This window comes from Mustelus asterias, chromosome 16 (genome assembly GCF_964213995.1).
Source record: "Mustelus asterias chromosome 16, sMusAst1.hap1.1, whole genome shotgun sequence".
NCBI classification, from domain to species: domain Eukaryota; kingdom Metazoa; phylum Chordata; class Chondrichthyes; order Carcharhiniformes; family Triakidae; genus Mustelus; species Mustelus asterias.
The window spans coordinates 189,209-216,378 of NC_135816.1; the positions used below are offsets into that span (position 1 = coordinate 189,209).

At 45.7% G+C, this 27,170-nt stretch overlaps 1 protein-coding gene across 5 annotated transcripts in view; it reads right to left on the bottom strand.

The window, feature by feature from the left end:
* The window catches only part of arap3 (ArfGAP with RhoGAP domain, ankyrin repeat and PH domain 3), a 482,966-nt gene that overhangs the window by 171,354 nt on the left and 284,442 nt on the right, over positions 1-27,170 (bottom strand). For all 5 annotated transcript variants that reach the window (XM_078231730.1, XM_078231729.1, XM_078231727.1 and 2 more), the window contains exons 17-18: positions 10,328-10,491; positions 8,920-9,132 (exon numbers count right to left, since the gene is read on the bottom strand). In XM_078231730.1, the coding sequence (XP_078087856.1) occupies positions 8,920-9,132; positions 10,328-10,491 (377 nt within the window). The remainder of the gene's footprint in view (positions 1-8,919; positions 9,133-10,327; positions 10,492-27,170) is intronic.

Consider the following 27,170-nt stretch of genomic DNA (forward strand, 5'->3'; position numbering starts at 1 on the left):
ATATCGTTCCTCATATAAGGGGACCAATACTGCACACAGTATTCCAGCTGCGGCCTCACCAATGCCCTGTACAGGTGCATCAAGACATCCCTGCTTTTATATTCTATCCCCCTCGCAATATAGGCCAACATCCCATTTGCCTTCTTGATCACTTCATGTCAGGGATAAGTTTTTCACTCAGAGGGTGGTGGGTGAGTGGAATCGGCTGCCGTCAATGGTGGTGGAGGCAAACCCGATAGGGTCTTTTAAGAGACTTCTGGATGAGTACATGGGACTTAATAGGATTGAGGGTTATAGGTAAGCCGATATATAGGCCTAGGTAGGTAGGGACATGACCGACGCAACTTGTGGGCCGAAGGGCCTGTTTGTGCCGTAGATTTTCTATGTTATATGAGGGACCTTGCTAAATCCTTACTAAAATCCATGTAGACAACATCCACTGCTCTACCCTCATCGATCACCTTTGTCACCTCCTCAAAAAAAATCAGTCAAGTTAATAAGACATGACCTGCCCAGCACAAAGTCATGCTGACTTTCCCTAATCAGGCCATGCTTTTCCAAATGTGCGTAAATCCTATCCCTAAGGGTGGCACGGTAGCACAGTGGTTAGCACTGCTGCTTCACAGCTCCAGGGACCTGGGTTCGATTCCCGGCTAGGGTCACTGTCTGTGTGGAGTCTGCACATTCTCCTCGTGTCTGCGTGGGTTTCCTCCGGGTGCTCCGGTTTCCTCCCACAGTCCAAAGATGTGTGGGTTAGGTTGATTGGCCGTGCTAGAAAAAAAACTGCCCTTTAGTGTCCTGAAATGCATAGGTTAGAGGGATTAGCGGGTAAATATGTAGGGAGATGGGGGTAGGGCCTGGGTGGGATTGTGGTTGGTGCAGAATCGATGGGCCAAATGGCCTCTTTCTGCACTGTAGGGTTTCTATGATTTCTATGATGATTTCTAAAAATCCTCTCCAATAGCTTCCCAACCACCGATGTGAGACTCACCGGTTTATAATTTCCTGGATTATCCCTATTTCCTTTCTCGAACAGAGAACAACATTTGCTACTCGCCAATCCTCCGGGACCTCTCCAGTGGCTAGCGAGGATACAAAGATCTTTGTAAGGGTCCCAGCAATCTCCTCTCTTGCCTCTCTCAATAACCTGGGATAGGTTCCATCGGGTCCTGGGGACTTATCCACCTTAATGCTCTTCAAAAGACCCAACACCACTTCTTTCCTAATCTCAAAATTCCCAGCATATTAGCATGCTCCACACTAATCTCACTATACTCCATGTCCTTCTCCTTGGTGAATACCGATGCAAAGTACTTATTTAGGATCTTGCCCACATCCTCTGCCTCCAAGCACAAGTTCCCTCCTTTATCCTTGAGTGGTCCTACCCTCTCCTTAGTTATCCTCTTATTTTTGATGTATGTATAAAATGCCTTGGGATTCTCTTTAACCCTACTTGCCAAGGTCATTTCATAACCCCTCCTTGCTCTCCTAATTCCCTGCTCGAGTTCTTTCCTGCTTTCTTGATATTCCTTACGGGCCCTGTTCAATTTTAGCTTCCTAAACTTTACACATGCTTCTTTTTGTTTTTTTAACTAAACTCACAACATCCCTCATTATCCAAGGGTCCCTTACCTCACCATCCTTGCCCTTCCTCCTTACTGGAACATGTCACCCCGGAATTCTGATCAGTAGGTCTTTAAACAACTCTTACATGTCAAAGAACAAAGACAAGCACAGCTGGCCCTCCAAGCCTGTGCCAATCATGATGCCCGAACTAATAAATATCTTCTGCCCTTACTTGGTCTGTATCCCTCTGTTTCATGGAACATAGAACACAGAAAATCGACAGCACAAACAGGCCCTTCGGCCCACAAGTTGCGCCGAACATGTCCCTACCTATTAGGCTTACCTATAACCCTCTATCTTACTAACTTCCATGAACTTATCCAAAAGTCTCTTAAAAGACCCTATCAAATCCGCCTCCACCACCACGACCGGCAGCCGATTCCATACACCCACCACCCTCCGGTCCCGGCGATTTATCTAACTTGATGCTTTTCAAAAGCTCCAACACATCCTCTTTCCTAATGTCCACATGTTCAATCTTCTCAGTCCACTGCAAGTCTGCACTGCAACTACAAGATCCTTTTCCACTGAATTCTGAAGCAAAGTATTAATTGAGTACCTCCGCCATTTCTACCGGTTCCATACAGACTGTCCCACCGTCACATTTGATAGGTCCTACTCCTTCACATCTTATCCTCTTGCTCTTAACATACTTGTAGAATGCCTTGGGGTTTTCCTTTATCAATTCTGCCAAGGCCTTCTCATGACCCCTTCTTGCTCTTCTAATTTCCCTCTTAAGTTAGATAGATCTGGTCCTCGGGTTGAAGTTCTGAACTGGAAAAAGGCCAAATTTGATGAAATGAGAAGGGATCTGGGAAGTGTGGATTGGCACAGTCTGTTCTCTGGTAAGGATGTAAATGGAAAGTGGGAGGCCTTCAAAGGAGAAATTTTGAGAGTGCAGAGTTTGTATGTTCCTGTCAGGATTAAAGGCAAAGTAAATCGGAATAAGGAACAGCGTGGATTGGGGATTGGCTATCCAACAGAAAGCAGAGAGTCGGAATAAATAGGTGCTTTTCTGGTTGGCGGATGGTGACTAGTGGCGTGCCGCAGGGATCAGTACTGGGGCCTCAAATATTTACCATTTATATAGACGATCTGGAGGAGGGGACTGAGTGTAGGGTAACAAAGTTTGCAGACGACACAAAGATAAGTGGAAAAGTGAATCATGTGGAGGGCGTAGAAGGTCTGCAGAGAGATTTGGACAGGCTGAGTAAGTGGGCGAGGATCTGGCAGATGGAGTATAACGTTAACAAATGCGAGGTTATTCACTTTGGAAGAAATAATAGCAAATTGGCTTATTATCTAAATGGAAAGAAATTACAACATGCTGCTGTGCAGAGGGACCTGGGGGTCCTTGTGCATGAGACGCAAAAATCCAGTCTGCAGGTGCAACAGGTGATCAAGAAGGCAAATGGGATGTTGGCCTATATCACAAGGGGGATAGAATATAAAAGCAGAGATGTCTTGCTGCATCTGTACAGGGCATTGGTGAGGCCGCAGCTGGAATACTGTGTGTGCAGTATTGGTCCCCTTATTTGCGGAAGGATATATTGGCCTTGGAGGGAGTGCAGAGAAGGTTCACCAGGTTGATACCAGAGATGAGGGGTGTTGATTATGAGGAGAGACTGAGCAGATTGGGTTTGTACTCGTTGGAATTTAGATTATGAGGAGAGACTGAGCAGATTGGGTTTGTACTCGTTGGAATTTAGAAGGCTGAGGGGGGATCTTATAGAGACCTATAAGATAATGAAGGGGCTGGATAGGGTAGAGGTGGAGAGATTCTTTCCACTTCGAAAGGAAACTAGAACTAGAGGGCACAGCCTCAAAATAAAGGGGGGTCGGTTTTGGACAGAGTTGAGGAGGAACTTCTTCTCTCAGAGGGTGGTGAATCTCTGGAATTCTCTGCCCACTGAAGTGGTGGAGGCTACCTCGTTGAATATGTTTAAATCACAGATAGATGGATTCCTGATCGGTAAAGGAATTAGGGGTTATAGGGATCAGGTGGGTAAGTGGACCTGATCCACTTCAGATCAGCCATGATCTTATTGAATGGCGGGTCAGGCTCGAGGGGCTAGATGGCCTACTCCTGCTCCTATTTCTTATGATCTTATGGATCTAGCCAAGGTAGACTGGGAACAGCTACTAATGGGAAAATCTACAGAAGAGCAGTGGGGGGCATTCAGAAAGGAAATGGGCTGGGGGAGGTTGGGTGCAAGCCCAGCATGTTGCCTCTAGGGGGATAGGAAGGAAAAACAAGCCTCGAGAACCGTGGATGACCAGAGATATTCAGGATACAATGAGAGGGAAAAGAAAGGCTTTTAAAAAGTACATGGGCATCAAACCAGTGGAGGCATTAGTGAGGTATAAAAAGTGCAGGGTGGAGCTTAAGAAAGCAATTAGGAGAGCAAAGAGGGGATATGAGAAAGCTCTGGGAAAATCCCAAAATATTCTTTAAGTACATCAATGGGAAGAGGATAACCAGGGAAAGAGTAGGGCCCATTAGGGACCAAGGGGGCAACCTGTGGGTGGAAGCAGAGGACATTGGCAGAGTGTTGAATGAACACTTCACATCCACCTTCACCCAAGAGAATGAGGACGATGGTGTGGAATTCAGGCAAAGAGACTGTGAGGTTCTTGAGCAAATTGACATTGGGAAGGAAAAGCTATGTCTCAGAAGGAGGTGTTGACCCATTAGAGAGAATCTCCATTACAAGGGAGGAAGTGTTAGATTTTTTAGGTAACATTAAAACTGACAAAGCCCCAAGGCCTGATGGCATCTATCCCAGACTGTTCAGGGAGACAAGAGATGTAATTGCTGGGCCTCTGACGGAAATCTTTGTCTCTTCATTGGACACATGTGAGGTCCCTGAGGATTGGAGGATAGCGAATGTGGTACCGTTATTTAAGAAGGGTAGCAGGGATAACCCAGGAAACTATAGGCCAGTGAGCTTGTCGTCCGCGGTAGGGAAGCTGTTGGAGAGGATTCTTAGAGACAGGATGTATCCGCATTTAGAACGGAATAATCTCATTAGTGACAGACAGCATGGTTTTGTAAGAGGGAGGTCGTGCCTTACAAATTTGGTGGAGTTTTTTGAGGAAGTGACAAAAACGGTTGATGAAGGAAGGGCCATGGATGTCGTCTATATGGATTTCAGTAAGGCATTTGACAAAGTCCCTCATGGCAGGTTGGTTAAGAAGTTTAAGGCTCATGGGATACAAGGAGAGGTGGCTAGATGGGTGGAGAACTGGCTTGGCCACAGGAGACAGAGGGTAGCAGTCGAAGGGTCTTTTTCCAGCTGGAGGTCTGTGACCAGTGGTGCTACGCAGGGCTCTGTACTGGGACCTCTGCTATTTGTGATATATATATATATAAATGATTTGGAAGAAGGTGTAACTGGTGTTATCAGCAAGCTTGCAGATGACACGAAGTTGGCTGGGCTTGCGGATTGCGATGACCATTGTCGGACAATACAGCAGGATATAGGTAGGCTGGAAAATTGGGCGGAGAAATGGCAGATGGAATTTAATCCAGATAAATGCGAAGTGATGCATTTTGGAAGAACTAATGTAGGGGGGAGTTATACAATAAATGGCAGAGCCATCAAGAGTATAGAAACACAGAGGGACCTCGGTGTGCAAGTCCACAAATCCTTGAAGGTGGCAGCACAGGGGGAGAAGGTGGTGAAGGAGGCATATGGTATGCTTGCCTTTATAGGATGGGGTATAGAGTATAAAACCTGGAGTCTGATGTTGCAGCTGTATAGAACGCTGGTTCGGCCACATTTGGAGTACTGCGTCCAGTTCTGGTCGCCGCACTACCAGAAGGACGTGGAGGCTTTAGAGAGGGTGCAGAGAAGGTTTACCAGGATGTTGCCTGGTATGGAGGATCTTAGCTATGAGGAGAGATTGGGTAAACTGGGGTTGTTCTCCCTGGAAAGACGGAGAATGAGGGGAGACCTAATGGAGGTGTACAAAATTATGAAGGGTATAGATAGGGTGAACAGTGGGAAGTTTTTCCCAGGTCGGAGGTGACGATCATGAGGGGTCACGGGCTCAAGGTGAGAGGGGCGAGGTATAACTCAGATATCAGAGGGACGTTTTTTACACAGAGAGTGGTGGGGGCCTGGAATGCGCTGCCCAGTAGGGTGGTGGAGGCAGACATGCTGGCATCGTTTAAGACTTACCTGGATGATCACATGAGCATTCTGGGAATGGAGGGATACAAACGAATGGTCTAGTTGGACCAATGAGCGGCACAGGCTTGGAGGGCCGAAGGGCCTGTTTCCTGTGTTGTACTGTTCTTTGTTCTTTGTATTGGAGGTGTTGGCAACCTTAAAAGTGGATAAATCTCCAGGTCCAGATGAATTGTGCCCTAAGCTGATGTGGGAGGCAAGGGAGGAGATTGCAGGGGCTCTGACCCAAATTTTCAATTCCTCTCTGACCACGGGGAAGGTCATGATGTGGAGATGACGGCGTTGGACTTGGGTAAACACAGTAAGAGTTTTAACAACACGAGGTTAAAGTCCTACAGGTTTATTTGGTAGCAACTGCCATTGGTAGCAAATGATACGGGGAAGGTGCCAGACGACTGGAGAACAGCTAATGTCGTTCTGCTATTTAAGAAAGGTTGTAAAGATAAACAAGGGAACAGACCAAGCTTTGACAAAGGGTCATCGGGTCTCGAAATGTCAGTTCTTTTCTCTCCTTACAGATGCTGCCAGACCTGCTGAGATTTTCCAGCATTTTCTCTTTTGGTAACTACAGACCAGTGAGTCAGTGGTAGGGAATCTATTAGAGAAACTTCTGAAAGGATCAATCTCCACTTGGAGAGGCAAAGCTTGGTCAGGGATAGTCAGCATGGCTTCATCAGAGGGAGTCATGCCGAACAAATTTGATTGGATTTTTTGAGGAGGTGGCCAGGTGTGTAGACGAGAGTAGTGCAGTCAATGCAGTTTATTTGGATTTCAGCAAAGCCTTTGACAAGGTCCCACATGGGAGACTTATAAAGAAGGTAAATTCACGTGGGATACAGGGTAATACAGGGCAATTTGATAAAGTGGATTAAAAGTGGGTAGCAATGGAAGGGTGCGTTTCTGAATGGAGGGTTGTGACAAGTGACGTTCCTCAGGAATCAGTGCTGGGACCTTTGCTGTTTGTGATATATATATATATATATAAATGGTTTGGAGGAAAATGTAACTGGTTTGATTAGTAAGTTTGCAGACGACACAAAGGTTGGTGGATTTGCGGATAGCAATGAGGACCATCGGAGGATACAGCAGGATATAGATCGGTGGGAGACTTGGGCGGAGAGATGGCAGATGGAGTTTAATCCAGACAAATGTGAGGTGATGCATTTTGGAAGGGCTAAAATAGATGGGAAATACACAGTAATTGGCAGAACCCTTAAGAGTATTGATAGGCAAAGGGATCTGGGTGTACAGGTACACAGGTCACTGAAAGTGGCAACACAGGTGGAGAAGGTAGTCAGGAAGGCATACGGCATGCTTGCCTTCATCAGCCGGGGCATTGAGTTTAAAAATTGGCAAGTCATGTTGCAGCTTTATAGAACTTAGTTAGGCCACACTTGGAATATAGTGTTCAATTCTGGTCGCCACACTACCAGAAGGATGTGGAGGCTTTGGAGAGGATACAGAAAAGATTTACCAGGATGTTGCCTGGTATGGAGGGCATTAGCTATGAGGAAAGGTTGGAGAAACTTGGTTGTTCTCACTGGAATGACGGAGGTTGAGGGGCAACCTCACAAAAGTTTACAAGATTATGAGGGGCATGGACAGAGTGGATAGTCAGAAGCTTTTTCCCAGGGTGGAAGAGTCAATTACCAGCGGACACAGGTTTAAGGTACGAGGGGCAAGGTTTAAAGGAGATGTACGAGGCTGAATTTTTACACAGAGGGTGGTGGGTGCCTGGAACTCACTGCCAGGGGAGGTAGTGGAAGCAGATACGATAGTGAGTTTTAAGGGGCATCTTGAGAAATACATGAATAGGTTGGGAATAGAGGGATATGGTCCCCGGAAGGGTAGGGGGTTTTAGTTCAGTCGGGCAGCATGGTCGGTGCAGGCTTGGAGGGCCGAAGGGCCTGTTCCTGTGCTGTAATTTTCTTTGATCTTTGTTCTCTTTGAACAATCTCAAAGAACAGCTGAAACAAAATTGGCCCAGGTGTAGGAGACAGAGGGTGATGACAGAAGGTTGCTTTAATGACTGGAAGCCAAGGTTCAGTGGCCGTACCACAGGGATCTGTGTTGGGCTCCCTATTACTCATCATTTATATAAATGACATTAATAACTATGTGGGGGGTAGGATTAGTAAATTTGCCAATGACACAAAGATTGGAACGAAGGAACTGAGAGAATGGGATGGAGTCCTTATAGGATGTGGGATGCAAAGAGTTGTAGTCAAGGTAGTTGTGGGAGTCGGTGGGCTTGTAATGGATACTCGTGAAAGTTTATCACCAGAAATAGAGACAGAGAAGTCAAGGAAGGGAAGAGAAGTCAGAGATGGACCATGTGAAGGTGTTAGAGGGGTGGAAATTAGAAGCAAAATTGATAATTTTTTACAGGTCCAGATGGAAGCCTGAAGTGGCTCCGAAATAGTCATCAATGTATCGATAAAGGAGTAGGACTGGAATAGGGAATGCTCCACATAACCCATAAAGAGACAGGCATAACTGGGCCACATGCGGGTGCCCATAGCCACACCTGTTATTTGGAGGAAGTGAGCCGAGTTAAAGGAGAAATTGTTGACTGAGAGAAGCAGTTCAGCCAGAGGGAGGAGAGTGGTGGGGATTGTTCAGACCTCTGTTCGAGGAAGAAGCAAAGAGCTTGTAGAGGGATACACTTCCAGGATTTTCCAGTGGCAGAATTTTCTGGTCTTCCCGAACATGTAGACAGATTGGGCAAGGATGGCAGATTTCCTTCCCAAAAGGACATTACTGAAGCAAATATGTCTTTATGACAATCCAAGTAATTTTGTGATTATTAATGAGAGAAGCATTTTATTTCAGATTTATTAATTAATTGAGTTTAAATTCCTCCGGTTGGCTCTGGAATATTAGTCAGTCCCTCAGGATTATTAGTCCAGGGGTAAGTACGAGAAACAGTTTACAAGTGAGCGATCTCCATTAACAACAGAAACTGGTTCCACTTGGGAATGAGAGGCAATAATTCCCATTAGTGGACGGTTACATCAAATAGGCTCATCAATTGAGAGAAAAGGGATGAATTGAGGGAATAGATTGAAACACATTCACTGGCTACCAGGTGGAAACTTACCTGCAGCTTTCTTCCATTGCGAGTGGAGTTCCATCACAAAAACTGGGTCATCAATTTCTCTAAAAAACCTCTTGAGAACGTCAGTGACATCCTCGATGAAGTGCTCCCCTGCACGCAGCTTCACGTTCCTGGCATCTTTCCGAAACTCATCCATCAGGAGTTTGATACGTGACTTGGCTCCATTTTTCCTGTAAATCCCCTCATGTCGCAGGCCTGTGAGAAACAGTGAGGTTACACTTTGTCCCATCGATGAGAGAAACTCCTTCAGCCTGGTCCACAATCAATAGTTTGAGGAATTCTACAGTTAATGCACAACTACAACTAGGGTCCTGTGTCCAGTTCTGATCACCATATTTTAGGAAGGTTCTCGAGAAGGTGCAGAGGAGATTGAACAGAATGGTTCCAGGGATGGGTGAGTTTTAGTTACAAGGTTGGGTTGGTGAAGTGGGGATTGTTGTCCATGGAGTAAAGGAGACTGAAGAGAAATTTTGAGTCGTAAAGATGATGATGGGTTTAGGTCATAGACTGGGACACAAATTTCAGGTTCAGACAAGAGATACAGGGGGAAATGTGAGAAAGAATTGTTTTAAAGAGTTAGTGGCAATGAGCTGGAACTCACCACCTATGAAGGTGGAAGCAAAGGTGATGAATGATTTTCTAAGGAAATTTGATGTGAATAAACCTTTGGAAATAAAGGGAAGAGAGTGAGGGAATCAGACTCACTGCATTGCTACAAAGAGAGATAGTATGGACTCAAAGGGCCAATTGGCCTCTTTCATTGCCATACTGACACCCTGGCCCAGAATTAAGAGGAAGCTGTCCCGAGACTGGAAAGTTTCTAGGTCGCCGCTGACAGCTGCTGCTTTGCATATAATTTGAAAACTTATCGAGGACCAATTGTAAAGTTTCACAAGACAGGAGGACACGCAAGATCAGGCGGTTGTCAGGCAGCTGATTTTTCTGCTGGTAATGCCTATCCGATGCAGCTCTGTCAGTTACACCTCCAGCACCCCCCCGCCCCCCCCCCCCCCCCCCCCCCCCACCCCACCCGACCCCCCTCCGTCCCCAGCCCAAAGTAAAATCACACCCCAAAAGTATCATGCTCTTGTCAAAATTCAAGATACATTTTTGATTGGGTCACCCTGTCACAACACCATAACAGCATTGGTGACTTTTCCAACCCCTTCCCCCACCTCCCTTTACCACCACCGCCCCCCGCAAACAAATGCTGCAAGGTGGCCAGAAGTTGCACCTCTGTGACTCACAATGACTCTTGAACCCTTTGCAGAAAGCTAGTCTTCAATGGAATGCCTCCCTCACCACAGCTCAGCTTTGTCCCATCTTCCTGTGCAATTTTAAAATGTGTCTGAACAATATCCTGTGCCTATGAGTGCTGACACGTCCTCACCATATTGGGTAATGAAGGCGATGCAGCTGTCCACGATGATGGGGATGTCATTCCTGCTGAGTTGCTGGTCACACAGGGTGTTCCCTCTGCTGTCTGCAGCACTGTGAATATCGTTGCACCACACGGAATAATCCAACCGAGTCATTCCATGAAGATATAATGTTCTACAAACACACAATGGGAGAGTGGGTTTCCCTCCAAACATCAAATCTATCAATATTGTCATGGGCTTCTCGGAGTGGCAGGTGGTGACAAGTGGGGTCCCACAGGGATCAGTGCTTGGGCCCCAGGTATTCACAATATACATCAATGATTTGGATGAGGGAACCGAATGTAATTTTTCCAAGTTTGCTGTTGACACGAAACTTGGAAATGTGAGCTGTGAGGAGGATGTTGAGAGGCTTCAAGGTGATTTAGACAAGTTGAGTGAGTGGGCAAATTCATGGCAGATGCAGAATAACCTGGAGAAATGTGAAGTTATCCACTTTGGATGGTGAAACAGAATGGCTGGGTATTGTTTAAATGGAGGTAGATTGGGAAATGTTGATGTACAGAGGGACCTGGGTGTCCATGTAGACAGTCGTTGATATCAGGTACAACAAGCAGTTAAGGTGGCAAACGGTACATTGGCCTTCATTGCAAGAGGATAAAAAGGACAGCTGGAACTGACGATCACAAAAACCCATCTGCTTCACTAATATTCTTTAGGGTGGCATGGTGGCACAGTGGTTAGCACAGCTGCCTCACAGCTCCAGGGACCCGGGTTCAATTCCAGCCGTGGGTCACTGTATGTGAGAAGTTTGCATGTTCTCCTCTTATCTGTGTGGGTTTCCTCCCAGGTGCTCCGGTTTCCTCCCACAGTCCAAAGATGTGCATGTTAGGTGGATTGGCTTGGGAAATGCATGTGATTATGGGATAGGGCAGAGGAAAGAGCCTGAGTGGGATGCTCTTTGAGAGTTGGTGCAGATGCAATGGGCCAAATGACCTCCTTCTGCACTGTCGGGATTCAGGACTTGAGAACAGGAAAAGGATGTCAAAGAACAAAGAAAAGTACAGCACAGGAACAGGCCCTTTGGCCCACCAAGCCTGTCCCGATCATGATGCCCTAACTAAACTAAACAAAACCTTCTGCCCTTACTCGGTCTGTATCACTCTGTTCCCTCCCTATTCATGTACCCATCCAGATGGATCTTAACTGTTGCTAAAGTGCCTGCTTCCACCACCTCCTCTGGCAGCGCGTTCCAGGCACCCACCACTCTCTGAGTGAAAAACTTCCCTCGCACATCTCCTTTAAACTTTCCCCTCTCACCTTGAACCTGTGCCCCCTTGTAACTGACACTTGCCCCCTGGGAAAAAGCCTCTGACTATCCACCCTGTCTGTGCCTCTCATAATTTTGTAGACGTCTATCAGGTCTCCCCTCAACCTCTGTCTTTCCAGTGAACACAATCCGAGTTTATTCAACCTCTCCTCAAAACCAACACCCTCGAGACCAGGCAACACCCTGGTGAATATTCTTTGCACTTTCTCCAAAGCTTCCATGTCCTTCTGGTAGTGTGTTGCCTAGAACGGCAATACTCCAAATGCAGCCCAACCAAGGTTTTATATAGCTGCAACATGATTTTCCAACTCTTGTACTCAATGCCCCGGCCAGTGAAGGCAAGCATGCCATATGCCTTCTTAAGCATCTTGGCCATCTGTGTTGCCACTTTTACGGAACTGTGGACCTGCACGCCCAGGTCCCTCTGTATGTTAATGTTCCTAAGGGTTCTGCCATTTACAGTATAATTCACACCTAAATTTGATCCTCCAAAATGCATCACTTTGCATTCGTCCGAATTAAACTCCATCTGCCATTTCTGAGCCCAAGTCTCCAATCTATCTATATCCTGTTGTATCCTCTGACAAATCCCGGCACTATCAGCAACTCCATCAATCTTCATGTCATCTGCAAATTTACAAATCAGACCACCCACATTATCCTCCAGATCATTTATATATGCTACAAACAAGAGGTCCAAGCACTGATCCTTGCGGAACACCAGTAGCTACAGATCTCCATTCTGAAAAACCATAAGACCATAAAACATAGGAGCAGAATTAGGCCACTCGGCCCGTCGGGTCTGCTTCGGCATTCAATGATGGCTGATATTTTTCTCATCCCCATTCTCCTGCCTTTTCCCCATAACCCCTGATGCCCTTATTAATCAAGAACCAATCTATCTCTATCTTAAAGACGCTCAATGACCTGGCCTCCACAGCCTTCTGTGGCAAAGAGTTCTACAGATTCACCACCCTCTGGCTGAAGAAATTCTTCCTCATCTCTGTTTTAAAGGATTGTCCCTTTACCCTGTGATTATGCCCTCCGGTTCTAGTTTTTTTCCTACTAGTCAAAACATCCTCTCCACATCCACTCTATCCAGGCCTCGCAGTATCCTGTAAGTTTCAATAAGATCCCCCCCCCCCCCTCATCCTTCTAAACTCCAACGAGTACAGACTCAGAGTCCTCAACCGTTCCTCACACAACAAGCTCTTCATTCCAGGGATCATTCTTGTGAACTTCCTCTGGACCCTTTCCAAGGCCCAGCACATCCTTCCTTAGATATGGGGCCCAAAACTGCTCACAATACTTCAAATGGGGTCTGACCAGAGTCTTATGCAGCCTCAGAAGTACATCCCTGCTCTTGTATTCTCGCCCTCTCGACATGAATGCTGACGTTGCATTCACCGTCCTAACTGCCAACTGAACCTGTATGGTAACCTTAAGAGAATCTTGAACAAGGACTCCCAAGTCCCTTTGTGTTTCTGATTTCCTAAGCATTTCCCCATTTAGAAAAGAGTCTGTGCCTCCATTTCTCCTTCCAAAGTGCGTAACCTCACACTTTTCCACATTGTATTCCATCTGCCACTTCTTTGCCCACTCTCCTAACCTGTCCAAGTCCTTCTGCAGCCCCCCTGCTTCCTCAATACTACCTGTCCCTCCAGATATCTTTGTATCATCTGCAAACTTCGTAACAGTGCCTTCAGTTCCTTCCTCCAAATCGTTAATGTATATTGTGAAATGTGGTCCCAACACTGACCCCTGAGGAACACCACGAGTCACCGGCTGCCATCCTGAAAAAGGCCCCTTTATCCCCACTCTGCCTTCTGCCAGTCAGCAAATCCTCTATCTATGCCAGGATCTTACCCTTAACACCATGGGCTCTTAACTTATTTGACAGTCTCCTGTGTGGCACCTTGTCAAAGGCCTTCTGGAAATCTAAAAAAATCACATCCACTGGCTCTCCTTTATCTAACTTCCTTGTTACCTCCTCAAAGAACTCTAACAGATTTGTCAGACATGACTTCCCCTTGACGAAGCCGTGCTGACTCAGTCCTATTTTATCATGCACTTCCAAGTACTCTGCGATCTCATCTTTAATAATGGACTCTAAAATCTTGCCAATGACCGAAGTCAGGCTAACCGGCCTATAATTTCCTGCCTCCCTCCCTTCTTAAACTGCGGTGTTACATTCGATGCTTTCCACTCCACTGGGACCCTCCCTGCCTCCAGTGATTGCTGAAAGATCACCACCAAAGCCTCCACAATTTTCTCAGCTATCTGTTTTAGAACCCTGGGGTGTAGACCATTCAGTCCAGGTGATTTATCCACCTTCAGACCTTTCAGTTTTCCCAGAACCTTCTCCTTAGAGATGGCCACTACACTCACCTGTGCCCCCTGACTCTCCTGGAGCTCTGGCATCCTATTGGTGTCTTCCACCGTGAAGATTGATGCAAAGTAACCATTCAGTTCCTCTGCCATTTCTTTGTTTCCTATTATTACATCTCCAGCCTCATTTTCCAGTGGTCCAATGGCTATTTTTGCCTCTCGCTTATATTTTATACATAGAAAAAAAACTCTTCCTATCTTCTTTTACATTACTAGCTAGCTTACACTCATATTTCATCTTCTCCCCCCTTATTGCTTTTTTAGTTGTCCTCTGCTCGCTTTTAAAGGCTTCCCAATCCTCTGGCTTCCCACTAATCCTCGCCACTTTGTATGCTTTTTCTTTTGCTTTTATGCTGTCCTTGACTTCCCTCGTCAGCCATGGATGCCTCATCCTCCCCTTCGCATGTTTCCTCCTCCTTGAGATGAATTTCTGTTGTGCCTCTCAAATAACCCCCAAAAACTCCTGCCATTGCTGTTCCACTGTCTTCCCTGCGAGACTCTCTTTCCAATCAACTCTGGCCAGCTCCTCCCTCATATCTTTGTAGTTATCTTTAATTAATTGTAATACCGTTATATCTGATTCCAGCTTCTCCCTGTCAAACTGCAGGGTAAATTCTATCATATTGTGGTCACTGCTCCCGAAGGGTTCCTTCACCTTTAGTTCCCGAATCAAGTCTGCCTCATTACACATCACCAAATCCAGAACAGCCTGTTCCCTAGCAGGCTCTGTCACAAGCTGCTCCAAAAAAACCATCTCTTAGACATTCCACAAATTCCTTTTCTTGGGATCCACTACCTACCTGATTTTCCCAGTCCACCTGCATATTGAAGTCCCCCATGATTATTGTAATATTGCCTTTTTTATATGCCTTTTCTATCTCCCGATTTATTTTCTGCCCCACATCCTGACTACTGCCAGGGGGCCTGTACATAACTCCCATCAGGGTCTTTTTAAGTTTGCGATTCCTCAACTCTACCCACAGAGATTCTATGCCTTCTGATCCTATATCACTTCTTACGAACAATGTAACTTCGCCCCCTTTGCCCATCTGCCTGTCCTTTCGCTAAGACATATATCCTTGGATATTTAGATCTCAGCCCTGATCACCTTGCAGCCACATCTTGTGATGCCCACAACATCATACCGGCCAATTTCAACAAGCTCATTTACCTTGTTCCGTATACTGCGCGCATTTAAGTCCAACACTCTCAGTCCTGCATTGACCACCTCCCTTCTCATACTTATCACCTTTTTTGCTCTGCCTGAGGTTAGATTCCTGCCACCTTCTATACTCTCTGTTCTATGACGTGGTCTGGAAACTTTACTAACCTCTCCTGAGCCCTCAGCTTCATTAACCTGCACTTCTACCCTCTCCTTTAACTTTGATTTTCTAATTCTCCATACAACTGAACCCTTCCCCCCACTATTTAGTTTAAAGTCCTATCTACAGCCTTAGTTATACGATTCGCCAGGACTCTGGTCCCAGCACGATTCAGGTGAAGACCGCCCCATCGGAACAGGTCCCCTCTTCCCCAATACTGGTGCCAATGCCCCATGAACTCAAACCCATTCCTCCCACACCAATCTTTCAGCCATGCATTTACCCCCTTAATCTTATTGACCCTGTGCCAATTAGCTTGTGGCTCAGGTAGTAATCCAGAGATTATTACCTTTTTGGTTCTGCTTTTTCATTTAGCTCCTAGCTGTTCATACTCCCATAGAAACCATAGAAAATTACAGCTCAGAAACAGGCCTTTTGGCCCTTCTTGTTTGTGCCGAACCATTTTTGCCTAGTCCCACTGACCTGCACTTGGACCATATCCCTCCACACCCCTCTCATCCATGAACCCGTCCAAGTTTTTCTTAAATGTTAAAAGTGACCCTGCATTTACCACTTTATCTGGCAGCTCATTCCACACTCCTACCACTCTCTGCGTGAAGAAGCCCCCCCTAATATTCCCTTGAAACTTTTCTCCTTTCACCCTTAACCCATGCCCTCTGGTTTTTTTCACCCCTAGCCTCAGCTGAAAAAGCCTGCTTGCATTCACTCTATCTATACCCATCAAAATCTTATACACCTCTATCAAATCTCCCCTCAATCTTCTACGCTCCAGGGAATAAAGTCCCAACCTATTCAATCTCTCTCTGTAACTCAGCTTCTCAAGTCCCGGCAACATCCTTGTGAACCTCCTCTGCACTCTTTCAACCTTATTTACATCCTTCCTGTAACTAGATGACCAAAACTGTACACAATACTCCAAATTTGGCCTCACCAATGCCTCATATAACTTTACCATAACACTCCAACTTTTATACTCGATACTCCGATTTATAAAGGCCAATGTACCAAAGGCACTCTTTACGACCCTATCCACCTGTGATGTCACTTTTAGGGAATTCTGTACCTGTGTTCCCAGATCCCTCTCTTCAACTGCACTCTTCAGAGTCCTACCATTTACCCTGTACATTCTACTTTGGTTTGTCCTTCCAATGTGCAATATCTCACACTTGTCTGCGTTAAATTCCATTTGCCATTTTTCAGCCCATTTTTCTAGTTGGTCCAAATCCCTCTGCAAGCTTTGAAAACCTTCCTCACTGTCCACTACACCTCCAATCTTTGTATCATCGGCAAACTTGCTGATCCAATTTACCACATTATCATCCAGATCATTGATATAGACGACAAACAACAATGGACCCAACACCGATTCCTGCGGCACACCACTAGTCACAGGCCTCCACTCAGAGAAGCAATCCTCCACAACCACTCTCTGGCTTCTTCCATTGAGCCAGTGTCTAATCCAATTTACTACCTCCCCATGTATACCTAGCGACTAAGCCTTCCTAACTAACCTCCCATGAGGGACCTTGTCAAAGGCCTTGCTGAAATCCAGGTAGACAACATCTATGCCTTCCCTTCATCCACTTTCCTGGTAACCTCCTCGAAAAACTCTAATAGATTGGTCAAACATGACCGACCACGCACAAAGCCATGTTGACTCTCCCTAATAAGTTCCTGTTTATCCAAATATTTGTAGATCCTATCCCTTATCACACCTTCCAATAACTTGCAGAACATAACTTAGCAGAACATTTATTCCTGTTCTACCCATGTCATTGGTACCTACGTGGACCACGACAATAGGCGCTTTACCCTCCCACTCCAAGTTCCTCTGCAGCACAGATGAGATATCCCAAACCTGATTACCAGGCAGACAACACAACCTTTGGGACTCTCGATCCTGGTCAGAGAACAGTGTCAATGCCCCTAACTGTACTATCCCCAATTACCACTACATTTCTTTTTTCTCCCCCCACTTGAACGGCTCCCTGTACCATGGTGCCGTGTTCAGTTTGCTCGTCCTCCCTGCGGTACCCATTCCTTACACACAGGGAGCAAGAATCTCAAACCTGTTAGATACGTTCAGGGACTGAGGCTCCTGCAACCCTACCTCCTGGATCCCTCTACCTGCCTCACTCGCAGCCACACCCTCCTGTTCCTATCCACTGGCCAAATTCAAGGTATTTAATCTGAGGGGTGTTACTTCCTCCTGGAACACAGTGTCTAGGCGTCTCTCCCCCTCCCTGATATGTCGAGACGTCCGAAGCTCAGAAGCCAGCTCATCCACTCTGTGCTGCAGTTCCTCGAGCAACCAACACTTACTGCAGACATGCTCACTGGGAATCACAATGGGGTCCACCAGCTCCCTCATCAAGCAGGAACAACACATCACCTGACCCTCCATCTCTATTTTATTTAATTAGCTTTTAATTTGGGTTTAAAAATGTTTTTAATTAAAACAAATAATATATCTCCTTATAAGAACATAAGAAATAGGAGCAGGAATAGGCCATCTAGCCCCTCAAGCCTGCTCCGCCATTCAATAAGATCATGGCTGATCTGATAGTGGGTTCAGTTCCACTTACCCGTCCGCTCCCCATAACCCTTAATTCCCTTCATGGTTAAAAATCTATCTATCTGTGACTTAAACACATTTAACGAGGTAGCGTCTACTGCTTCATTGGGCAGAGAATTCCAAAGATTCACTACCCTCTGGGAGAAGAAGTTCCTCCTCAACTCTGTTCTAAAAAGACTCCTCCGTATTTTGAGGCTATGCCCCCTAGTTCTTGTTTCCATTGTAAGTGGAAATAACCCCGCTGCTTCTACCCTGTCTAGCCCCTTCATTATCTTATATGTCCCTATAAGATCTCCCCTCAACCTTCTAAACTCCAATGAGTACAGGCCCAGTCTACTCAACCTCTCCTCATAAGCTAACCCCCTCATCTCCGGAATCAACCTGGTGAACCTTCTCTGTACCCCCTCCAAAGCTAATATATCCTTTCTTAAATAAGGGGACCAAAATTGTACACAGTACTCTCGGTGCAGCCTCACCAGTACCCTGTACAGTTGCAGCATGACCTCCCTGCTTTTATACTCCATCCCTCTCGCGATAAAGGCCAACATTCCATTTGCCACCTTGATTACCTGCTGCACCTGCAATCTGAGTTTTTGTGATTCATGCACAAGGACCCCCAGGTCCCTCTGCACAGTAGCATGTTGTAATTTTTTACCGTTTAAATAATAGTCCATTTTACTATTATTCCTTCCAAAGTGGATAACCTCACATTTACCAATGTTATACTCCATATGCCAGATCCTCGCCCACTCACTTAGCCTATCCAAATCTCTCTGCAGACTCTCTGTGTCCTCCACGCAATTTGCTTTCCCACTCATCTTTGTGTCATCCGCAAACTTTGCTACCCTACACTCAGTCCCCTCCTCCAGATCGTCTATATATATGGTAAATAGTTGAGGCCCCAGAACCGATCCCTGCGGCACTAGTCACTGATTGCCAACTGGAAAAGCACCCATTTATTCCGACTCTCTGCTTTCTGTTAGATATGATGTGGAGATGCTGGCGTTGGACTGGGGTAAACACAGTAAGAAGTTTAACAACACCAGGTTAAAGTCCAACAGGTTTATTTGGTAGCAAAAGCCACACAAGCTTTCGGAGCTCTAAGCCCCTTCTTCAGGTGAGCCCACTCATGGCTGAAGAAGGGGCTCAGAGCCTCGAAAGCTTGTGTGGCTTTTGCTACCAAATAAACCTGTTGGACTTTAACCTGGTGTTGTTAAACTTCTTACTGTGTTTACCCCAGTCCAACGCCGGCATCTCCACATCATGACCTCCCCAGAGTCCAGTGATTTTTGATAAATTACAACTAATGCATTTGCTATTACTTCTGCCGTTTCTTTTAGTACCCTGGGATGCATTCCATCTGGACCAGGGGACTTGTCTACCTTTAGTCCCATTAGCCTACCCAGCACTACCTCTTCAGTAATAGTGATCGTTTTAAGGTCCTCACCCCCTACAGTCCCATGACCGTCAATTATTGGTATGCTATTTGTGTCCTCCACTGTGAAGACCGACACAAACAAATTTGTTTAAGGCCTCGGCCATTTCCTCGTTTCCTATTATTAAATCCCTCTTCTCATCTTCTAAGGGACCAACATTTACTTTAGCCACTCTTTTACGTTTTATATATTTGTAAAAACCTTTGCTATCAGTTTTTATATTTTGTGCTAGTTTACTTTCATAATCTATCTTTCCTTTCTTTATTGCTTTCTTAGTAGTTCTTTGTTGTTTTTTAAAGCCTTCCCAATCTTCTAGTTCCCCACTAATTTTGGCCACTCTGTATGCATTGGTTTTGTATTTGATACTCTCCTTTATTTCCTTGGTTATCCATGGCTGGTTATCCCCTTTCTTACATTCCTTCTTTTTCACTGGAATGTATTTATGCTGAGTACTGAGAAAAATCTCCTTAAAAATCCTCCACTGTTCCTCAACTGTCCCTCCAATTAGTCTATGTTCCCAGTCTACATTAGCCAACTCCGCCCTCATCCAATTGTAATCCCTCTTGTTATTACCTCAGTCTCAACGCAATGTCAGTAATTTAAATGGGTTTTCAAATTTAATACAGCTCCGTTAGCCAATCAAATCACAATGCTCATGTGATGTCACTTTTAAGTTTTTTTAGTCTGAACTCAGTCAGTTTCAGAGAATCAAGAGTAGCCCTTACTGACCAATCAGCACGCTCCCTTACTGACCAATCAGCACGCTCCCTTACTGACCAATCAGCACGCTCCCTTACTGACCAATCAGCACGCTCCCTTACTGACCAATCAGCACGCTCCCTTACTGACCAATCAGCACGCTCCCTTACATAAGAACATAAGAAATAGGAGCAGGAGTAGGCCATCTCGCCCCTCGAGCCTGCCCCGCCATTCAATAAGATCATGGCTGATCTGAAGTGGATCAGTTCCACTTACCCGCCTGATCCCTATAACCCCTAATTCCCTTACCGATCAGGAATTCATCTATCCATGATTACTGACCAATCAGCACGCTCCCTTACTGACCAATCAGCACACTCCCTTACTCACCAATCAGCACGCTCCCTTACTGACCAATCAGCACTCTCACTTACTCACCAATCAGCACGCTCTCTTATTCACCAATCGGCACTCTCCCTTACTGACCAATCAGCACTTTTCCTTTTGGCCTCTGCTGTCTGTTTCACCTAATTTCCTGTTTTCACCCAACTCCAAAAGCACTCCTGTCAGTCAGGCAGCGCTCACCGTGCAGTCAGGCAGCACTCTGAGGCCTCTGTTTTTATAGGCACAACTTACAAAGCTGGTTTTAACCAGTTGTACAAACAACCAGCCAAGTTCAGTTGAAAGCCGAGTCAGCTGATTCCTGTCGCAGGAATGCATGAAAGTGCAGTTTTTAACTTCCCAAATAAGACTAATTTAGTTCACCCTGAAAGCAAGTTTAATGACTACTCACCTCCTTATAACTTACCACTTGAACTCCCTGTTTTCACCCAACTCCAAAAGCACTCCTCACAGTCAGGCAGCGCTCAAAAACACCCTTCCACCACTACTCTCTGTCTTCTATCACCAAGAAAGAAGTTTAACAACACCAGGTTAAAGTCCAACAGGTTTATTTGGTAGCAAAAGCCACACAAGCTTTCGGAGCTCCAAGCCCCTTCTTCAGGTGAGTGGGAATTCTGTTCACAAACAGGGCATATAAAGACACAAACTCAATTTACATTAAATAATGATTGGAATGCGAATGAATGGAATGGGCGGAGAGGTGGCAGATGGAATTTAATCCGGATAAATGCGAAGTGATGCATTTTGGAAGGAATAATGTAGGGAGGAGTTATACAATAAATGGCAGAGTCATCAGGAGTATAGAAACACAGAGGGACCTAGGTGTGCAAGTCCACAAATCCTTGAAGGTGGCAACACAGGTGGAGAAGGTGGTGAAGAAGGCATATGGTATGCTTGCCTTTATAGGACGGGGTATAGAGTATAAAAGCTGGAGTCTGATGATGCAGCTGTATAGAACGCTGGTTAGGCCACATTTGGAGTACAGCGTCCAGTTCTGGTCGCCGCACTACCAGAAGGACGTGGAGGCATTGGAGAGAGTGCAGAGAAGGTTTACCAGGATGTTGCCTGGTATGGACGGTCTTAGCTATGAGGAGAGATTGGGTAGACTGGGGTTGTTCTCCTTGGAAAGACGGAGAATGAGGGGAGATCTAATAGAGGTATACAAGATTATGAAGGGTATAGATAGGGTGAACAGTGGGAAGCTTTTTCCCAGGTCGGAGGTGACGATCACGAGGGGTCACGGGCTCAAGCTGAGAGGGGCGAAGTATAACTCAGACATCAGAGGGACGTTTTTTACACAGAGGGTGGTGGGGGCCTGGAATGCGCTGCCAAGTAGGGTGGTGGAGGCAGGCACGCTGACATCGTTTAAGACATACCTGGATAGTCACATGAGCAGCCTGGGAATGGAGGGATACAAACGATTGGTCTAGTTGGACCAAGGAGCGGCACAGGCTTGGAGGGCCGAAGGGCCTGTTTCCTGTGCTGTACTGTTCTTTGTTCTTTGTTCTTTGAATACTTACAGCTAATCAAGTCTTTAAGATACAAACAACGTGAGACTTGATTAGCTGTAAGTATTCGCATTCCAACCATTATTCATGTAAATTGAGTCTGTGTCTTTATATGCCCTGTTTGTGAACAGAATTCCCACTCACCTGAAGAAGGGGCTTGAAGCTCCGAAAGCTTGTGTGGCTTTTGCTACCAAATAAACCTGCTGGACTTTAACCTGGTGTTGTTAAACATCTTACTGTGTTTACCCCAGTCCAATGCCGGCATCTCCACTTCTATAACCAAGCCAGTTCTGTATCCATCTAGCCAGCTCACCCCGACTCCCACATGATTTTAGTTTCTGTACCAGTCTGCCATGTGGGACCTTGTCAAGTGCCTCACTGAAGTCCATATAAACCACATCTACAGAATTTCCCTCATCCATTATCTTTGTCACCTCTTCAAAATACTCAATCCAGTTGGTGAGACATGACCTTCCCCGTACAAAACCATGCTGCCTGTCACTAACTAGTCCATTTTCTTCCAAATGTGCAGATATCCTGTCCCTCAGTATCTTCTCCAAAAGCTTCCCCACCACTGATGTCAGACTCACCGGCCTATAATTTGCTGGATTATCCCTGCCTCCTTTCTTCAAATACAATACCAGTGTCTTGTGCTAAAACAAAGGAGACTACAAAGGAATGAGGGAGGCACTGGCTAAGGTAGACTGGGAGCAAAAGCTTGGGACAATTGAGGAACAGTGGAGGACCTTCAAAGCGATCTTTCACAATGCTCAGCAAACCTATATACCAGTGATAAGGAAGGACTGGAGAGAAAGAGATAATCCGCCATGGATATCTAAGGAAATAAAGGAGGGTATCAAATTGAAAGAAAATACATACAAAGTGGCAAAGATTAGTGGGAACCGAGAGGATTGGGAAATCTTTAAAAATCAGCAGAAAGCCACGAAAAAAGCGATAAAGAAAAGTAAGATGGATTATGAGAGTAAACGAGCTCAGAATATAAAAACAGATCGCAAAAGTTTCTACAAATATATAAAACGAAAAAGAGTGGCGAAAGTAAACATTGGTCCTTTAGAGGATGAGAAGGGGGATGTAATAACTGGAAATGAGAAAATGGCTGAGGCATTGAACAGGTATTTTGTGTCGGTCTTCACAGTGGAAGACACAAATAACATGCCAAAAATTGATGACAAAAAGGCTATGGCAGGTAAGGACCTAGAAACTATCATTATCATGAAAGAGGTAGTGTTGGGCAAGTTAATGGGGCTCAAGGTAGACAAGTCTCCTGGTCCTGATGGAATGCATCCCAGGGTACTAAAAGAGATGGCGGGGGAAAAAGCAAATGCACTCGTGGTAATTTACCAAAATTCACTGGACCCTGGGGTGGTTCCCACAGATTGGAAAATGGTAAATGTGATGCCACTGTTTAAAAAAGGAGGTAGACAAAAGGTGGGTAACTACAGGCCGGTTAGCTTAACTTCTGTAGCAGGGAAAATGCTTGCATCTATTATCAAGGAAGAAATAGCAAGACATCTGGACAGAAATTGTCCCATTGGAAAAACGCAGCATGGGTTCATGAAGGGCAGGACATGTTTGACTAATTAGGTGGAATTCTTTGAGAACATTACATGCGCAGTGGACAATGGGGAACCTGTGGATGTGGTGTATCTGGATTTCCAGAAGGCATTTGACAAGGTGACGCACCAAAGATTGCTACATAAGATAAAGGTGCACGGTGTTACGGGTAATGCATTAGCATGGATAGAGGATTGGTTAGCTAACAGAAAACAAAGAGTGGGGGTAAATGGGTGTTTATCTGGTTGCCGATCAGTGACTAGTGGTGTGCCTCAGGGATCAGTGTTGGGACCGCAATTGTTTACGATTTACATAGATGATTTGGAGTTGGGGACCAAGTGTAGTGTGTCAAAATTCGCAGATGACACTAAGATGAGTGGCAGAGCAAAGTGTGCAGAAGACGCTGAAAGTCTGCAAAGGGATATAGATAGTCTAAGTGAGTGGGCGAGGGTCTGGCAGATGGAGTACAATGTTGGTAAATATGAGGTCATCCATTTTGGAAGGAATAACAGCAAAATGGACCATTATTTAAATGGTAAAAGATTGCAGCATGCTGCTGTGCAGAGGGACCTGGGTGTCCTTGTGCAAGAATCACAAGCAGTTGGTTTGCAGGTGCAACAGGTAATTAAGAAGCCAAATGGAATTTTAGAACATAGAACATAGAACATAGACAGCCACAGCACAAACAGGCCCTTCGGCCCACAAGTTGCGCTGATCATATCCCTACCTCTAGGCCTATCTATAGCCCTCAATCCCATTAAATCCCATGTACTCATCCAGAAGTCTCTTAAAAGACCCCAACGAGTTTGCCTCCACCACCACCGACGTCAGCCGATTCCACTCACCCACCACCCTCTGAGTGAAAAACTTACCCCTGACATCTCCTCTGTACCTACCCCCCAGCACCTTAAACCTGTGTCCTCTCGTAGCAACCATTTCAGCCCTTGGAAATAGCCTCTGAGAGTCTACCCTATCCAGACCTCTCAACATCTTGTAAACCTCTATCAGGTCACCTCTCATCCTTCGTCTCTCCAGGGAGAAGAGACCAAGCTCCCTCAACCTATCCTCATAAGGCATGCCCCCCAATCCAGGCAACATCCTTGTAAATCTCCTCTGCACCCTTTCAATGGCTTCAACATCTTTCCTGTAATGAGGTGACCAGAACTGCGCGCAGTACTCCAAGTGGGGTCTAACCAGGGTCCTATAAAGCTGCAGCATTATCTCCCGACTCCTAAACTCAATCCCTCGATTAATGAAGGCTAGTACGCCGTACGCCTTCTTGACCGCATCCTCCACCTGCGAGGCCGATTTAAGAGTCCTATGGACCCGGACCCCAAGGTCCTTCTGATCCTCTACACTGCTAAGAATGGTACCCTTCATATTATACTGCTGCTTCATCCCATTGGATCTGCCAAAATGGATCACTACACACTTATCCGGGTTGAAGTCCATCTGCCACTTCTCCGCCCAGTCTTGCATTCTATCTATGTCTCGCTGCAACTTCTGACATCCCTCCAAACTATCCACAACACCACCTACCTTGGTGTCGTCAGCAAACTTACCAACCCATCCCTCCACTTCCTCATCCAGGTCATTTATGAAAATGACAAACAGATTGTGGGAGGAAACTGGAGCACCTGGAGGAAACCCACACAGATATGGGGAGAACGTGCAAACTCCACACAGACAGTGACCCAAGCAGGAATCGAATCCAGGTCCCTGGCACTGTGGAGCAGCAGTGCTAACCACTGTGCTACCGTGCCACCCCAGGACATTATTAAACTAGAAATAGTTCCAATCCTCTGCTGTCTACTTCACCTTAGAATGCGGGGCAATCCATGGAAACACAATTCATTATCAGCCACTCTCACTCCTATCAAGGTGAATTTATATCCATTATTACCAGAATGTGCCTGATACCAGTGCATACATACCAAAACAAGCAGTCAACATCCTGAAAAGCAGAAAAAGAATGCAAGGTGTACTGTGAATTTGGAGGGTTGTGGGAAATAAAATTAACTTAAAAGCTATCAGTGCTGGACATCCAAATGTGAATGTCTGTAATAACTCAGGAAGCCTGACTGGAAAGGAACATAATTTATTACAGAACACAAAGTAAAACCGCTACTGTGCAGTACACACACTAGTCGCTACCTGGGATTACAGTTAGAACCATAGAGAATTACAGCTCAGAAACAGGCCTTTTGGCCCTTCTTGTCTGTGCCGAACCATTTTATGCCTAGTCCCACTGACCTGCACTTGGACCATATCCCTCCACACCCCTCTCATCCATGAACCCGTCCAAGTTTTTCTTCAATGTTAAAAGTGACCCCGCATTTACCACTTTATCCGGCAGCTCATTCCACACTCCCACCACTCTCTGCGTGAAGAAGCCCCCCTAATATTCCCTTTAAACTTTTCTCCTTTCACCCTTAACCCATGCCCTCTGGTTTTTTTCTCCCCTAGCCTCAGCGGAAAAAGCCTGCTTGAATTCACTCTATCTATACCCATCAAAATCTTATACACCTCCATCAAATCTCCCCTCAATCTTCTATGCTCCAGGGAATAAAGTCCCAACCTATTCAATCTCTCTCTGTAACTCAGCTTCTCAAGTCCCGGCAACATCCTTGTGAACCTTCTCTCCACTCTTTCAACCTCATTTACATCCTTCCTGTAACTAGGTGACCAAAACTGTACACAATACTCCAAATTCGGCCTCACCAATGCCTTATATAACCTTACCATAACACTCCAACTTTTATACTCGATACTCCGATTTATAAAGGCCAATGTACCAAAGGCACTCTTTACGACCCTATCCACCTGTGATGTCACTTTTAGGGAATTCTGTACCTGTATTCCCAGATCCCTCTGTTCAACTGCACTCTTCAGAGTCCTACCATTTACCCTGTACGTTCTTCTTTGGTTTGTCCCTCCAAAGTGCAATACCTCTCACTTGTCTGCGTTAAATTCCATTTGCCATTTTTCAGCCCATTTTTCTAGTTGGTCCAAATCCCTCTGCAAGCTTTGAAAACCTTCCTCACTGTCCACTACACCTCCAATCTTTGTATCATCAGCAAACTTGCTGATCCAATTTACCACATTATCATCCAGATCATTGATATAGATGACAAACAACAATGGACCCAACACCGATCCCTGCGGCACACCACTAGTCACAGGCCTCCACTCAGAGAAGCAATCCTCCACAACCACTCTCTGGCTTCTTCCATTGAGCCAGTGTCTTATCCAATTTACTACCTCCCCATGTATACCTAGCGACTGCACCTTCCTAACTAACTTCCCATGAGGGACCTTGTCAAAGGCCTTGCTCAAATCCCGGTAGACAACATCCACCGCCTTCCCTTCATCCACTTTCCTGGTAACTTCCTCGAAAAACTCTAATAGATTGGTCAAACATGACCTACCACGCACAAAGCCATGTTGACTCTCCCTAATAAGTCCCTGTCTATCCAAATATCTGTAGATCCAATCCCTTATCACACCTTCCAATAACTTGCCCACCACCGACGTCAAACCTACTGGCCGATAATTTCCCAGATTTCTTTTGGAACCTTTTTTAAACAACGGAACAACA